The sequence below is a fragment of the Papilio polytes genome, unplaced genomic scaffold (assembly GCF_000836215.1).
Source record: "Papilio polytes unplaced genomic scaffold, Ppol_1.0 DF821511.1, whole genome shotgun sequence".
Lineage (NCBI taxonomy): Eukaryota > Metazoa > Arthropoda > Insecta > Lepidoptera > Papilionidae > Papilio > Papilio polytes.
The window spans coordinates 3,055,426-3,071,336 of NW_013527693.1; the positions used below are offsets into that span (position 1 = coordinate 3,055,426).

General features: G+C 34.3%; 3 protein-coding genes across 4 annotated transcripts; 1 reads left to right on the forward strand and 2 right to left on the reverse strand.

The window, feature by feature from the left end:
* Positions 1–160: 160 nt before the first annotated feature.
* On the reverse strand, positions 161–3,719 carry LOC106108459 (uncharacterized protein F21D5.5). The gene is made up of 6 exons (XM_013289624.1): positions 3,431–3,719; positions 2,663–3,357; positions 2,122–2,391; positions 1,670–1,819; positions 857–1,062; positions 161–319 (listed from the first exon to the last, which is right to left on the reverse strand). Exons 1-6 carry the CDS (start codon positions 3,561–3,563, stop codon positions 196–198), a joined length of 1,578 nt encoding a protein of 525 aa, XP_013145078.1. The 5' UTR covers positions 3,564–3,719; the 3' UTR covers positions 161–195.
* Positions 3,720–4,016: 297 nt separating this feature from the next.
* On the forward strand, positions 4,017–9,771 carry LOC106108618 (acetyl-coenzyme A transporter 1). Its single transcript, XM_013289871.1, has 8 exons — positions 4,017–4,198; positions 4,296–4,526; positions 4,598–4,887; positions 5,101–5,461; positions 5,781–5,900; positions 6,127–6,309; positions 6,608–6,826; positions 7,471–9,771. The coding sequence occupies exons 2-8, from the start codon at positions 4,314–4,316 to the stop codon at positions 7,636–7,638; spliced, it is 1,554 nt and encodes a 517-aa protein (XP_013145325.1). The 5' UTR covers positions 4,017–4,198; positions 4,296–4,313; the 3' UTR covers positions 7,639–9,771.
* A 935-nt stretch (positions 9,772–10,706) lies between these two features.
* Positions 10,707–14,478, reverse strand: LOC106108485 (cationic amino acid transporter 4). Of its 2 annotated transcripts, none has more exons than XM_013289659.1 (7): positions 14,397–14,478; positions 13,641–13,819; positions 13,319–13,567; positions 12,179–13,161; positions 11,787–12,003; positions 11,540–11,701; positions 10,707–11,401 (listed from the first exon to the last, which is right to left on the reverse strand). In XM_013289659.1, the coding sequence occupies exons 2-7, from the start codon at positions 13,780–13,782 to the stop codon at positions 11,175–11,177; spliced, it is 1,980 nt and encodes a 659-aa protein (XP_013145113.1). In that variant the 5' UTR covers positions 13,783–13,819; positions 14,397–14,478; the 3' UTR covers positions 10,707–11,174. The 2 variants fall into 2 exon arrangements, with proteins under 2 accessions (XP_013145113.1, XP_013145114.1); XM_013289660.1 differs by lacking the exon at positions 14,397–14,478 and adding an exon at positions 13,982–14,074.
* Positions 14,479–15,911: the final 1,433 nt, after the last annotated feature.

The following is a 15,911-nucleotide window of genomic DNA, read 5'->3' on the forward strand; positions in this document are numbered from 1 at the left end:
TTGTGTTTCGACAGTGGAAACTGACTTTAAAGAAGTAAATGTTAATTTTTAAGTTCGGCCTAATATTAAAGCAATCGTAAAATAGTATTCTGTAAGTCATTAAATGTCTGTTTGCAATAAAAAATACTGCTGAATAAATTATTGTTTTATTTCACTAAATTCAACGTTTACAAAGTTTTAATACATTTCATGATTTTATTTCTCTAGGAGATACATTTTATATAATTTTTCAGTTTTCTCATCATCGAAATTAGGATTGAATTTAACTTCAATTACCTCTTTGAAGCCTTCCTTAGTTGTTGGTTCTTGGTATTTATTTCTAAAAAATATAAGGCAATTTTAATAAATGTCGGTATTTTTTAAATTTCAGATTAAAACAGAAATTTTATTTGCTATTAGCTGTTCCCGTGCGGCTTCATCCGCGTGGAATTATAAATACATTATTTTATTGTTTACATTTGTCACATTCTTAATTGCAAATGTCAAAATACCAATTGCCTTACTATGGCAATCTTGCTTCCTTGATGTTGGCAGCAACTTATGGTCTCTTTCCCACATTATGGCATTTATCCAAAATATTTAGCCCATAAATTTAATGGCGTGAAAACTTGTAGTCTAAAGCGTGACGAAGTGTAGGGCTTTTTATTAAAAAAGAATTATTTAAAAATATGCTGTAATTGCTGACATCTTAGGCAACAAAGAAGTGTTTGTTTACGCTATATTATAATAGTATATATATTCCAAATGTATGTGTTTCCTACAACGATGATTTCGTAAATAAAAAAAATGTTAATAACAGACTCTTAAAAATTTCTTTACTTTAAATATGAAATTCATGCAGTTAGTGTGCACTTACTTGTATGTATTAAAGACAATATCATTAACAGGCATATGATTAGTCTTCATAAGCTCTCTGAACTTATTGTTGTGTTGTGCATGCGCTTTGGTTGTGGCCATCCTCACACAGCGGCACACCACTCTCATATCTTTGGCAAGAGATGTCCAGCGGGAACGAGATTCTATATCAGGATTTGTGCTGTCTACTATAACACTTTTGCCTTGCTGTAATGAAAATTACATTTATTTGTTATTAGCTCACTATATGTCCTGAGGGACTCGGGTGGATGTAGCTAGGGGGAGGAATTTTAGGGAAAAAATAACAAATACTTAAGTAAAATACCATTAAAGACTATTAAAGAAAAATTGTAACAAATTGGTTTTCTTCCGCAATTCTGTCCTTGTATCATATATATGTATGAATGTGGCAACACCCAAATAATACCATTGAGCCCTTCAGGCCTTAAACACTATGGTTTTATTACATACATTTTAATGCAACAATAATAAACTAAATTTACTAAAATAATTGTATGCAAAAATTTCATAAAATTTTGTGATTGCTCAAACAATTTTGATATAATTCTAACTACATTTTGCCCGAAACTCCTGCCGCTCGGATTTTTTAAAAAAAAGCTAATAGCCTATGTTTTCTTCCCGACTATGTTCTACATCTGTACCACATTCCATCGAAATACATTGAGCCGTTCCAGAGTTACTTTCTAAGAAATTCCATCCATCTTAACTTGCGCATTTATAATAATAGTAATATAGACTTATACTTAGGTATGTTTGGTTCTGCTTGTATTAAATTAGTAAAAAATTAATATACCTGCAACAACCTGCTTGCTTCAGCAGCACATTTCTGCCAAGATCCCAGCACATCTCTGCATACCGCTGCATATTGATTTGATGACTTCTTTTCTATTTGCTTTGCAAGGAAAGATTTTCCACTCCCGGGATATCCTACTAATACAAGAATCTGTAAACAAAACAATGAAATTATATTGTGTAAAATTAATTTCACATTACCTTTTAATAGATAATTGTTTCTTTGCTAACCATAGACTTTTTAAATTTAAATTATGCAACTCTCTACATGTATTGTCAGAACAAAACATTATTCTATTAAAATTAATTTTAAAAATGATACATTTCAAATTATAGCGAAGAACTTAAAAGCTATAAAAAGTATTTTTAACACATCCAATATGACTGGCACAAACAAAAGTTTGTTTTAAACAAAGAATAGGTAATGGCCCTGAAAGTTACACAAAAACTCACCTCTTTATCATCACTAATAAGGTTATCATTAAAGGGTTCTGTAACAACTTCATTGGGTATAAACTCTGGCTTGGCCATCTGTACATTAGCTACTGAATGTCCGAGGAAGAATTGTTCCGGAGTATAAAATTTGAGTCCAAGATTTTCCGCTAACAACTTATCTGCCATAGAGTGATCTTTCTTTTTACCCGGCGCCCAATTCGCCACTCTTCCTGCTGCATCCCCACAATAGAAACAGGAGTCCATATCTACTGATAAGCCATCATTTTTCTGTAATACAAGATATTTGAAGATTTTTATATGAGAAAAATGACAATATTCCTAATCTATATTATAAAGTGGGAAGATTTGTATTTTTGAATTTTGGTATGCATTTGATTCACTTTAAAAACTTCTGGGCCAATTTAAAAAATTCTTTCACCGTTAGAAAGGTAGTTTATCTATGAGTAACATAGACTATATTTTTTAATATTCTTAATTTCACGCAGAAAAGGTTGCGACCAAAAAAAAACTTCACACTTCAAATAAAATTTAGACAAACCTTTTCAATGAGTGTTTGCCACATTCCTGGTGTTGGTTTCCGATAAAATCCTCTACCAGTCGCAATAAATACTTGTATAGGAATGTTTATTTTAATGACTAAGTTTTCAATTTTTTTCTTAAAATCCTCAATCTTTACTCTGCCTTTTCCTATTGGAGCTTGATTGCTTAGAATTACAACTTTGTAACCAATGTCTAGTTTTTCTTTTAGTTTTGTTGGAACAATAGGAAATGCTAGCTGCCAGTCATTTGTATCAACAGGATGTACTTTCCCTGATTTAGTTTTAATCAAAGTGCCATCCATATCAAATGCAGCTATTTTCTTACTGGATTTTACACCTTTTGCTGTATAAATGTACAATTCACCTTCATCAACAGACTCCCATGTATCCTCCATGGCTTCTTTTATGCTTAAAACACTCTCTTTATCAGGTGTTTTACTACATTTTTTCTTTTTTACAGTAATCTCCTCATCCTCTATTTTTCTCTTATTTCTTTTAATTGGACTAAAATTATCAGGTGGCGGTTGGAATTCTATTAAATGAATATGATTGTTTAATAAAATTTCAATTCTACTTTCATGGCCAACTTTGTACAAGCAATTTTGTTTTAAAGAAAAACCATCTAAGCCAGATGGGTTTATTCCGATTTGCTTAACCTCAACGATGCAGTCATCACAATTAGCTTTGAGGCTTACTGGAAAATAAAGGAGTATTTAGTTATTTTTTTATGTAATCATTCTATCTAGATAAAGGAAAGTTGAACTTACGTTGGTGACGTGAACAAGATTGGTCTTTAATTTTTGTGAGTTTACTACGCCCTACAAGTATTTCAACGTTATGCGGTAAATTAATAGGAGCATGCGAATCAAGTAAACATCTAAGAAAACACAAACGAGTCATTCTAACATGTTCAAAATTTTAGATGTTGAGACCGAAAATCTAGAGATGAACTGAGAAAAAGTAGTATGAAGTTAAAATATTTAGGTTTTTAAGTTATTAGTAGTATCACAGTTTTATAAAATTGCCGAAATATTAAGGAAACCACACCATAATATCAGAATTTTTAAATTGTCAAAAAGATAAAATCAATCAGTCAAAGTGACATTTTAAAGTTGTTCCAATTCATAATTTTTACTTGGCTAACATGATGATTTAATTCATAATTTCACGGTTAAATAACTTTAAAAAGGCTACAGTAATTATTGCTTTAGTGAAATAAGATTTAAATGTATTTTCAATAAATGTTAACAGCCAAAATCTCATCATAACCGATTTAAAAGAGTAATATCAAGTAAAAGTCAATATGGAAAATGTAGAAACGTTGAATTCTGACATTGACATCTGCCAATTTGTTTCTGTCGTCGTGTGCTGTGCTGTGGTTTTTGCGCAACTATTAAATAAGAATTTAATATATTTTATGAACAAAATTTAAACATATAAATGAGGAATGTCGTGCGAAAAACATAATTAACTTTTTATGCCTAAAGACATTAATTTTCTTTGAAGAAGTTGACTCATAAAAAGTGAAAATTAAGGTGCCGAGGAAAACTAATGTTATACAGCAAATAATTTACTGACGTGTATTATTTGGGTTGGCGTGGAGACTTTAAAATATTTTAAAAATATTTACAGGCACTGTACACCTTCATAATGTCAGTAACAAAACGCAAACGTTCAGTTGAAAAGGAAGAATTAATTGAGAACGGCGACGTACATTTCAGCGGGGGACATAGTAATATAAAAGGAGATGAAATTAATATAGCTGTTTTATTATTTCTTTACACCCTCCAAGGAATACCCTTGGGATTAGCTGGTGCTATTCCTATGTTACTTCAAAATAGAGGAATCACTTACACACAACAAGTAAATAATTAACTAAAAGTAATTTGAAGTTTTAACAATAATTTATTTAATAAATGTATTTTATTTTTCAGGCGGAATTCAGCTTTGTTAATTGGCCATTTAGTGTAAAGTTACTCTGGGCTCCAATAGTAGATGCATTATTTTGGCCTGAATTTGGTAGACGTAAGACATGGCTAGTGCCAGTACAATATCTAATTGGCATTGTCATGATTATCATGTCGAGCAGTATCACCGATTGGTTGGGGTCTGAAGACCAAGCTCCCTCTATGATGATATTAACTATATCTTTCTTGTTTCTAAACTTCTTAGCTGCAACACAGGATATTGCTGTAGATGGCTGGGCACTCACTATGTTGAAAAGGTACTAAATTCTTACATTAAAATAAATTATACAATAACAAATCAGACTATAAATTTTGCAGTATCACTGTAAATGTTTTTTAATTGGTGTCTTTTATGTACATCTTCTGATACGAGCAAAATAACAAGTAATAAATATAATTTGCTCTAACTCTTGGACAACAGAAAATGTAAAAAGTAATTTAAGTTGATATTTTTAATAATTTATTTTCAGATGCAATGTTGGACATGCATCAACATGTAATACCGTTGGTCAAACAGCTGGCTTCTTTCTCGGTTATGTTTTATTCTTAGCTCTTGAATCTCCATACTTTTGTAATAAATATCTAAGAACTATCCCAGAAGATACTGGTCTTGTTACATTATCTAGTTTCCTTTTATTTTGGGGCTGGGTATTTATTATCACTACAACTATTGTGGCTCTATTTAAACATGAAACAAACGACACAATAAATAACCCACAAGAGAGTCAAGTAAAGGGAATAAAGGACATTGTGAATGCATACAAGCAGTTAATAACTATTGTAAAACTGCCAGCAGTTAGGACACTTGCTTTAGTTCTATTTACAGCGAAGGTGAGATAATTTCTTGATTTATTAATATTTAAATTCCCATGTTTAAATGTCTATTGGCTGGCCACTGAAACAAGTAATATGTAAAAGCATCTTAATTGATAAGGCCGCATTTAAACTCCGAAGTACATTAAAACTTTAAAATCTATCAGATTGTAAGTGTTGTTTATGAAGTGAAGTGTTTTTGTCATTTTAATATTGTGTTGCTATTCTACTACTAAAGTGAGTTTTCAACAAATCTATTTGATAGTCTGTACTGTACATATACAGTGGACAAAACACACGAAGTGGTCTCACTTCAATTATTGGATTTAATTTTCAGTTAGGTTTCTGTGCGAGTGACGCGGTGTCGGGGCTGAAACTGGTGGAGGCGGGCGTGCCGCGCGAAGACCTCGCACTGCTCGCCGTGCCTCTAGTCCCCGTGCAGATTATTATGCCTGTGGTCAGTATTAAACTGTGTTTATAGAATTTAAACAATAGTGAGTGACCTATGTATTCTTCCAGACTATGTTCTACATGTGTCAAAGTTCATTGAGTCCATTAAGCTGTACCCAAGATACCTTTGTAATAAAAGAAGATAAGACCTTCCGAATAAAATCTCAGAGACATGGAATGTGTTAAAAAATAAAATTAGACATACATAAGTAGCATATATTGTTTGATTGCAGATTCTATCAAAATACACAACAGGACCTGCGCCACTGTCTTTGTGGTTGCGGGCGTTCCCACTGCGGTTGCTGGTGGGTCCGCTGGCCGCGGCGCTGGTGGCCGTCACGCCCAGCTTGTTGGGCAACGCCGGGCCTTCTTACTTATATCTATTCATACTATTGAGTCTTTATATATTCCACCAGGTGAGTACACTTGTACACTTTTGCACTGTTACACTTGAACACTGGTACACCTGGACAATTGTACTTTAGTACCCAGGTACATTTGTAAACTAGTACATTTGTACATGGGTATTTTTGTAAATCAGTACATTTTTACATGGGTATATTTGAAAACTAGTACATTTACACATGTGTACACCGCATTTGTACCCCGGTACACTTGTAAACTCTTACACTTATATGCGGATACACTTGTACAAAATAATGTCACTTTAGATACTGTCAAAGAGATATTTAACATGTTTTTCTTTGTTTCCAGACGTGCCTGTACTGTATGTTTGTAGCAGTAATGGCGTTTTTCGCTAAAGTATCGGACCCCGCTGTGGGCGGCACATACATGACACTACTGAACACGGTGTCCAACCTGGGCACCAACTGGCCCAATACTCTCGCGCTGTGGGCCATCGACCATTTGACGTTCAAGACATGCTCGCCTGCACTCGCTGATAATACATGCTCGTCCGCTTTAGAAGTAGATGTAAGTGGATTTAATTAACTGTTACATTTGACTATGATTATGTAATTATTAGCTGGCCCCGGAACTTCTGTAACGAATTAAAAAGTAAGATAAGGTAGGGGAGATGATGATAGTAACAAACATGCATCCATACATTTAACCTATCGCATTTATAATTGTTGTTAATTATGTTGCTTAGGATGAACTTTGGATTAAATTGGTAGAAGGGGGACGTATACGTATTAAGACGTTTCGGATTTAATGCGGAGGGCCGTCCGCAATTTTTGCTTCTTTTTTTTGATGTTTGTCGCTGTGCGAGTGTCGCCCGGAAGCGTGGTGTTGCCACAGCCGGCACACAATTGTATTTTTTCTGTTTTCTACTATTGTTGGTAGCTTTGGTATTTTGGTAGTTTATTTATTTATTATTATTTACTTATCTAAATTGTGTAAAACATTTTAAATACCTAAGTATTTAAAATGTTTTACACATTTTAAACAATAATATTAATAAGAAAGTTTTAATGTGTTTATAATTTTATATTTCGTATTTGCTCATATGTTTAAAAAATAATATTTTTTTTAGATTTAAAAATCTGTAAAAAAATATATAATTTTAAATGAAGAAAACACTCTTGGGAATTATGGCTGTATATTCTTGTTTGTAGGAATGTAAAGCCAGCGGCGGCTCCTGTGTTGTGAGTATCGACGGGTTTTACATAGAGACGGTGTTGTGCGTGGCGGCGGGCTTCCTCTGGCTGCAGTGGGGGCGCGCCACCATCTGCCGGCTGCAGCGCCTGCCCGCCGCCGCCTGGCAGATCGCCCGCCTCAGGTAGGACTGACACCACCCCCTGCTTCTAAACCTCCCACTTCACACCGACCTAAGTCAGGGGTGACGAACCATTGCCACAGGACACGATACTTTGGGCACATCGTTGATATGAAAACACTACGAAAAAAATTTAAAATCAATCCATCAGGGCCGGAGTTACCTCGTAACACATAAAAAATATATACAGACGCATTGATCTACTTCTAGAAGTCGGTCAAAAAGTATAAAATAGGTGCTCCATGGAATTGATGAAAATGATTCGATATGTCTAAGACCGCATTAAACATTTCTTTAAAAATGACACTGATGCATAAAGGTTCGCTACCCCTGCCCTGAGTAGTATCGCGTCCACAAACGAAGAATAATAAGTGACATTAATCTGTCTAATAGATAATAAACTCTTGATATACAAGAAAAAAATCAAATTTTAATATTATTAAAGAGACCTAACCTAACAAGGGGTCGGTGACCCCCAGGTTGACAACCACTGCAATGTACAATAGTTTGAATTCTATTCGCTGTTATGACACAATCTCACTGCAAAACATACAACACTAGATAATAAAACTGTCTAAAGGCCAGTTACTGAAACAAATTTAAAAAGAAAGTGCCGCTTGCAATCCGACAGACATCAATGTTAACGCAATTGGAGTTCAAATATGGTTTTATCATTTGAGACCCTGTTACATATTTTATTACGTTTCAGTATTCGGTCATTACCATAACGTATTCAATTTAAATAATACATATTTGAGTGATTATGAGATTGACATATTGAGTGAAAAGTAAATTTAACTAGTTTCAAGGTTTACCAGCGCTTTAGCACAATTATTTAAATATAGTCAAACAAGGATATCTAATCCGGTGAGAGTAGCTATCGCGGTGAGTTCTGTCAGAAAATATGTAAAATCTACATAAAAAATAATAAAAGAGTAATGAGTAGACCTGTAAAGAGGAACATAGAACTTGTAAAACTTTTAATACATTGTCCGTTTGTACTTTTGAACCTTTAATTTATAAAAGCATATTGCAATCCTTTATGTATCTTGCCATGTGGTATTTAATATTAATCTTGTACTGTACATTTTTCAATTATCTTCAACCTTAAATTTGGCAAAATCAACGAAATGGTGTCAATTAATAATTGTAAAAAAAACATACAGACAACTTGAGTACCCCCTTCTTTTAGGAAGTCGGTCAAAAGGAGTGGCGTGAGCTGTCATATTTTAGTTTCCTTAATGCCCACGGGGTTATATATCCTTGACATTTTATAGACTAGTATGACTATGACTTTTAGTTATTTAGTATAATTTAAATCGTTTGATTGTGATATGTATATAGAGTACAGTCATAAAATGATGTTTCCTTTGACGTGTTTATGTACTCTTAATTACAAATAGTACAAAATCCTTTACTTCCGTTGGTGTTTATTTATTGAATATCTTTAAGGAATTGAATTAAATAATGCTTTGGGTTTTTATTTATATTTGCTTATATACACATCAACATTTAAATATACACTAGATTTAATATAAGCTTGACCAGAAATATAAAAACCTTCGGCATTTGCGGTAACAATGGAGCTAATTTTTTATATTAAAAGTAATGTAATAAATCCGATTGAAGCTCTCCCCTGCCGGGGTTTTTATATTCCCAGTTAGACTATGTTTATAGGTATTTTCGTTTTTAAGTTATTTTAGACATTCCGCGTCAAATATTTAATATGTATAGAATATTTGAAAACGCTCAATTATATTTATTGGAGAAAATTGATAACATTTTTAAAACAACAGGGAATTAAGATATTACTTAATGCAAAAAGTAAATAATGCATGTACATTAAGGTGAGTTTTCACTGCTCAAAAATCTGTAAAACCGTTGTATTGCAGTGAAAATTCACTGTTATTAAACAATAGTTTCCTATGTTTTATTATATTTTTATGTGAATTTGTGTTGTGTTGATAAATACCAAAAGTAAATAAATCAGTATTTCTCATTACAATAGTTATTTGATTTAATTAAGTATTCAAGGCCTTGTGAAGGTTTTGTTTAGAATTTCATATTGTCTGTGACAAAAAATACTTAGATGCTATAGAAAAATGTAAGTTATGGAATTAAACTAATAAAGGTGATTAAAATTAACGATTGTTTTTTTACACCATAATTGAAGCAATATTTTTCTCATAACCTAATAAAAATCTTTTTTATATAAATAACATCAATAATTGTCACGGAAAAATTTATGAGTTTTTATATGTCATACTTATATAAACGTGAGTTTCTACTTTCCTCGCTGGTATTGGTATCTCACTTTGTTGAAAGAGTATAAGCGAGATAAAATACGTCGTACCAACTTAACACGACTACATCGATAATTGTTATATTACAAGTATATGCATATCTAAAACAATAATTCTACTAAAGCTTCAAAAAGCTATACTAATTAGTATATACATTTATGTGAATTTTGGTTACATCTTTTCTTAAATACACAAAAGCACAATTATAAGGTACAATAGCAATGTGGCAAAACACAGAGAACATAGCACGAATATCTGCGAGAAATTTCGATTTATCGATGGACTATGTTCCTGATATGGACGCTGTACATATCTAAATACAATATTTGTCGACGATGTTACAATATTTTCTCCCAAATTTTCGTGCTAGCCCTACTTCGAATTGTTCACTCAGTGCGCCATCTACCGAGTAAGTTTGGACTATTACTTTACTGCAAAAAGCTTAAAACTAGTAAAAGCTATAACACCAACAATAATAATTTGTGCTGGTAAATATTTGTGCATTTAACAACTATATTTTTATTCTTATTTGAACACATTTCTATTTTGAAAATAATAGAGTACATTGGCTAGAAATACTATAAAAAAATGAAAAAAAAATATTTGGCAGATAATATCCTTTAGAACCTTAGTAGAGTTTAGATAGGAATTGTAACTAAAGGGATTTATAAATGAAATCTTTTGTAATACTATTGGCAGTAAATTTGAAAGATTCTTAATAATATATGTGTTACATTTAACATATAAAATTAATACACCTATTAAATATAGAAATTTCATAAACATTTTTAAACAATTAACATCAATAAATGTGTCAGAAATAAATTATAACTTCATAACAAATAGTATCTTCATCAAACATGCAATAAATAATTGTTAATTTACATAAACCGTTGACCGTTAGCTTATTTTGTGCGCCCGAGAGGTGGCAGCGGCAAACTGTACGTAAGACTCAATAAATAGTTCTTCTTTCAAATGAAAACCTAAATATTGTAAACAATGTTTCCCAAAAGCAGGGATTTTACCTGATAATTCCACAAAATTATATTACTAATATAAGCATGAAATTGTTTAGTGACTGACCAGTATATATGTAATTTGACGTTAGCATGTTTACAAGATTTAGGCGCTCATCTCGAATTGATTTAGTGATAATTTGTCACATATAACTCCTGCACACAGACACCGTATATGTATAACTGGTGCAAAATTGACCGTATCACGGCGATGTAATTTAAAATCACGGATCCCGTCTGGCGAGTTCGTCGTCGCAAATGATGGGCTTACGGTCGTCGCCTTTGGAGCCGCGCGCGAGACGGCCGACGCGGCGCGCGATGGCACTGGTCTTGTCGACTGCGCCCCAGCCGCGCGCGCCGCCCCCGCTCCCGCTGCCAGACCGCGACAGCAGCCCCACGCCCTCGCCCAGCTTGCTGTGGTGGATGCCGTACAGGAAGTACAGGAGAAGACCTGCAACACACGTATTTACTCTATTAAACGCCCGAGAACAATTTAGAAAGTAATAAATAGCATTTGACAATTGCTCTCTTATTTTATACGTAAAAAGTTGCAAATACAAATAAAAAAACAAATTCACAAACAGCTTACCGAAAGTCATCCAAATAGCGAATCTAGCCCAGGTTAGGCCCTTTAGGTTAACCATGAGCTCGACGTTGAGCAGCACGCTGGCGGCTGGCAGCAGAGGCACCCAGGGCACGCGGAACGGCAGCCGCGCCGGGCTCTGCTGGTGCGCCCAGATCACCACCAGACCTGTAATTATTAATAATATGAATGATATTTCGCTTATTAAAACTTCTAATATCATGCAACGAATTATTATTGTTTCCGTACGTACAGGCAATAATAATGCAGATAAGTACAGCATCAGGTAGTATCGCCCACAGTCCTGCGGGTTCGGCCAGGAAGTGATTGTGGACGCAGAGCGCGGCGGCAGCAATCGTGAAGACATAGACGCAGGCGGTGACCGCGCTGCCCGGCGCGCGCCCGCCGGCCAGCGGCTCCAGCCACGCGTACTGCGCACGCAGCCGCCCCACCGTCAGCGCCTCGAACATCTAAACACATACAACTAATTAGAAAAACAAAAGCCCATTACATAAACTTTGTCATACACCGAGGAAGAATTCGAATTGAACGAAACGCACATCAATATCCGTTAAGACCTACGGTACAAACAAAATGTAATAAATAAAAATAATAATTTTAAAGAATTAAAATATACACAATTACCTCAGAAGAAGAAGATCCATTATCAGTTCCAGGAGTGCCAGTAGCAGAACTGTCCTCACGATCGCATGGAGAGTCTAATTGCGGCGTGCAAAAACTTTTATCCTCTATCGTCGGAGTTGGACGGTATCGGAGTATAATGACTGCAGCACTTACGATAGTGTACGCTAATAAAGTGCCTATCGACATAAACTCGACCAATTTCTCCAAATCGAACAACAAAGCTATTAGCGCTGAAGAAAATCCAGATATAATGAGATTACATATCGGAATTTGAGACTTATTGTTACTCATATCGCTGAGGAAACCAAACAACAATCCGTCAACAGACATGGCGTACAAACAACGAGGCAAAGAAAACAACGATCCTAGCAATGTAGTCGTCATCCCACACACGGCTCCAACTGCCACCGCATACTTAGCCCACTCGGCGTGAACAGCCCCTAGCGCGGCCGGAAGAGCGGCGTCAGGGTTTATAGTTTGATAAGGAACCATAAGAGTCAAAGCTATGGCAACAAGAATATATCCCACCGCAACCAAACCCATCGACATAATGGTAGCAATCGGAATCGATCGAGATGGATCCTTTGCTTCTTCACTGGAAGCAGATATACTATCGAAACCGACGAATGCATAAAAGCAAGTTGCAGCACCAGCTAATACACCACTGAAGCCGTACGGCATAAAACCACCATTTTTCTCAGACCAATTAGTGATGTCGGCATAGTAAAAACCGAGGAATATGACCAGTGTTATCACAAGAAGATTCAAGATCGTAAGACCATTGTTTATATAAGCTGAAGTTTTAACACCAACTGCTAATATAAGTGATGCAACTATACAGATCACGAAAGCTAAAACATCAGGGTATCGACTGAGAAGGGTTTCATGCAATTCTCCTGTCACTGAAATTGTGGCGTTGCTTATAGCTCCGCCTACCATTTCATCCAAATATCCTGACCATGCTCTGGCTACCGAAGCAGCACCTAGAACAAAATAATTGGTAATTAACATTCGCAAAAAAATTGTGCCGAATCTTTGAGTACTTAGAATGAAAATAAAGGAATGAAAGGGTGAGTAAATTCACTGCTTAACTGACGAAATTTATGTGATAAGGTAGAGGAGATATTAAGAAAATCTTACCTATCATATATTCCAGGACAATGTTCCATCCTATTATAAATGCCCAAAACTCTCCAATGCTGACGTAAGTGTATGCGTAAGCACTTCCAGCGCGGGGTATTCTGGTGCCGAATTCAGCGTAGCACAGAGCCGCGAGTGTCGACGTGATGCCAGCGAATAAGAAACTCAGGGCTGTCGCTGGACCCGCCATGTGCCGTGCCACTGTTCCCGTTAACACATAAATACCAGCACCGACCATGTGTCCCACCCCTGAAATTAGATTTCATTTGTTTTATAATCATATTCCTTTACTATAACGTTTGAAAGAAGTTTAGTTTCTTACCTAATAAAGTAATATCGACAGTAGTGAGACAACGATTCAACGGTGTGTCCAATGAATCTCCATGAAGTGATTTACGTCGATTCATTTTATGACAAAATCCTGATAGCACGTGCCCCAATATTTTGTGCCTTGCCCCCGGCATTTTGCTTGCACTTTATTGTAGAGGGCAAAATTGTAACCTGCAAAGAGACTTTTGTGAAAATATATGTTTTAAAAATACAAGATATTTAGTATGCAAATAATACAATACTGAGTGAATGATTGTTAACTATATACCGAATTTTTTTTTTAAATAAAAGGAGTACGTGAAAATTCAAGAAATGTATTCTGTAAGATCGTACCGCAATAGCTCGAAAATGTTGGAAGGTTTTTTATTTTTTAGAAGATTTTAATTCTATACTATTACCAGTTTCAATGAGGAGTGTATAATAGAGACAATATACTTGAACATATGTACGAATGAATATAATCGTTACATTGTGTGGGCTGCTGGGAAATACATTGTCATCTGATTAACCGATTCATGTACACTTTTATTAATAGCTCACGAAGCTAAAACAAAAGCTTATACCAAATAAAATTGTAGGGTCACTTAGTCTTAAAAACGTAAAAGGTCAAAGGGTATTTCAATAGAGTTGTTTCCAAAGGTCTAAAATACAAATTCGTGAGTTTAAAACTTTATAATTCATTACATGTAACCTTTAATTACGTATCGTTTTGTAGTATTAATTAGAAAATATTAAAACTACCACGTACCTTTTTATTTCAACCAGCTGACGATGTTTTCAGTTGTTCAGTTTCAAGTCTTTGAGTGGGCATAGATATGGACTGATCTGCGCGCGCAATGTATCGATTATTTATACGGGCGTATTATATTATTTGGTTTGTAGGAAATGCATAATGGAGATAAAATTAAATGTTTCTGGAACTCAATAAAGGACGTTAAGACACAATATACCTACGAGTTAATCAGGACTAAAAATTTGAAAAAGGAACTAGTTTTTTAGATTTCGTCCTTCGTTTCAAACTTCTTAACTTTGTATTAATAACTATAATAAATATAATCGATGAATATTTATGATTCAATATAAATATTTTAGATAAATGATTTCTGTACGCATTTCAAATATGAAAGCAATTCCAACCTGTTGCTTGCGCGATAACAGGTACAGCCATTGGCTGTGTACTGACCTAAAACTGGTGAACTAATTTCCGCTACGGCTGACCTATTTTATTAAAAAAATGTATAGCGGAATATCATATCTTTGTCTTCAATACGTTTGATACGAAGTACTAAATTGAAACAGGACAATAAATTATTTTTAGTTTATGATTTGAATACTCTCACATCTTGAAACGGTAGTGAGATAAATGGAATAGCAGTCATTATAACCATTTCATTCCTGTTATTTTGACCCAAATTCAACGGACCTATTTACTAGAAAAACCATACGTTATCGTATAGTTAGGTACTATTATATTATCACAACTTAGAACCACAGTTTCACTGATATCTCTATAACCTCATGATAACGGAAATATGTAAACTGGCTGTAATATTTGAACTGTCAGATTGGAGTGCACTATTAGCTTCTTGTCGAACATTATTACTTGCCTTTCCACACGTTTCGAATCGAGACACACGAGGCAGATCACGACCCATGAAAGTAATCCACACCTCAGGGGTCTCATGTTTTTCGAAGGACGGTCCACCCATGTGACATTTTTTAAAATCGTCGTATGCTTGACTTTCATTTGGAAATGAACAGAAATCAAACAAAGCAGCTTTATCAGTAACAATACGATAAATTATGTAGGGTAGGCAAAAAATTTATAATAAGGAGAGAAGGGAATAAGAAGATATCATTGTGATTTGGGATATGGAAGTTGTAAAAAAAAAGTATTAATTGGATTTCAATAACTTTATTGCAATCCTACTTGATCATTGCATGTTGACAGTGTACATATCAAATTTCCCAATTTTACAATAACATAAATTAAAAGCATAACATAAAATTGCCCACAAAATACTCGAATAATATTTATAACTATAAATTTAACCTAACGAAAAGTAGATTTATAAATTAGGAATTATTTAGTTATTAAAATCAATATTGAGACTGCAAAAGACATAAAAAGATTACAAAAATATACATGAAGATTAAAGCTTTACATAAACTTAAAAATGATAAAATGTATTCTCACGCACATGAAAAAAGAAATTTGAGACCTTCCTTAAGAAATAAATAAAAATCAATACTGAATGTAAGG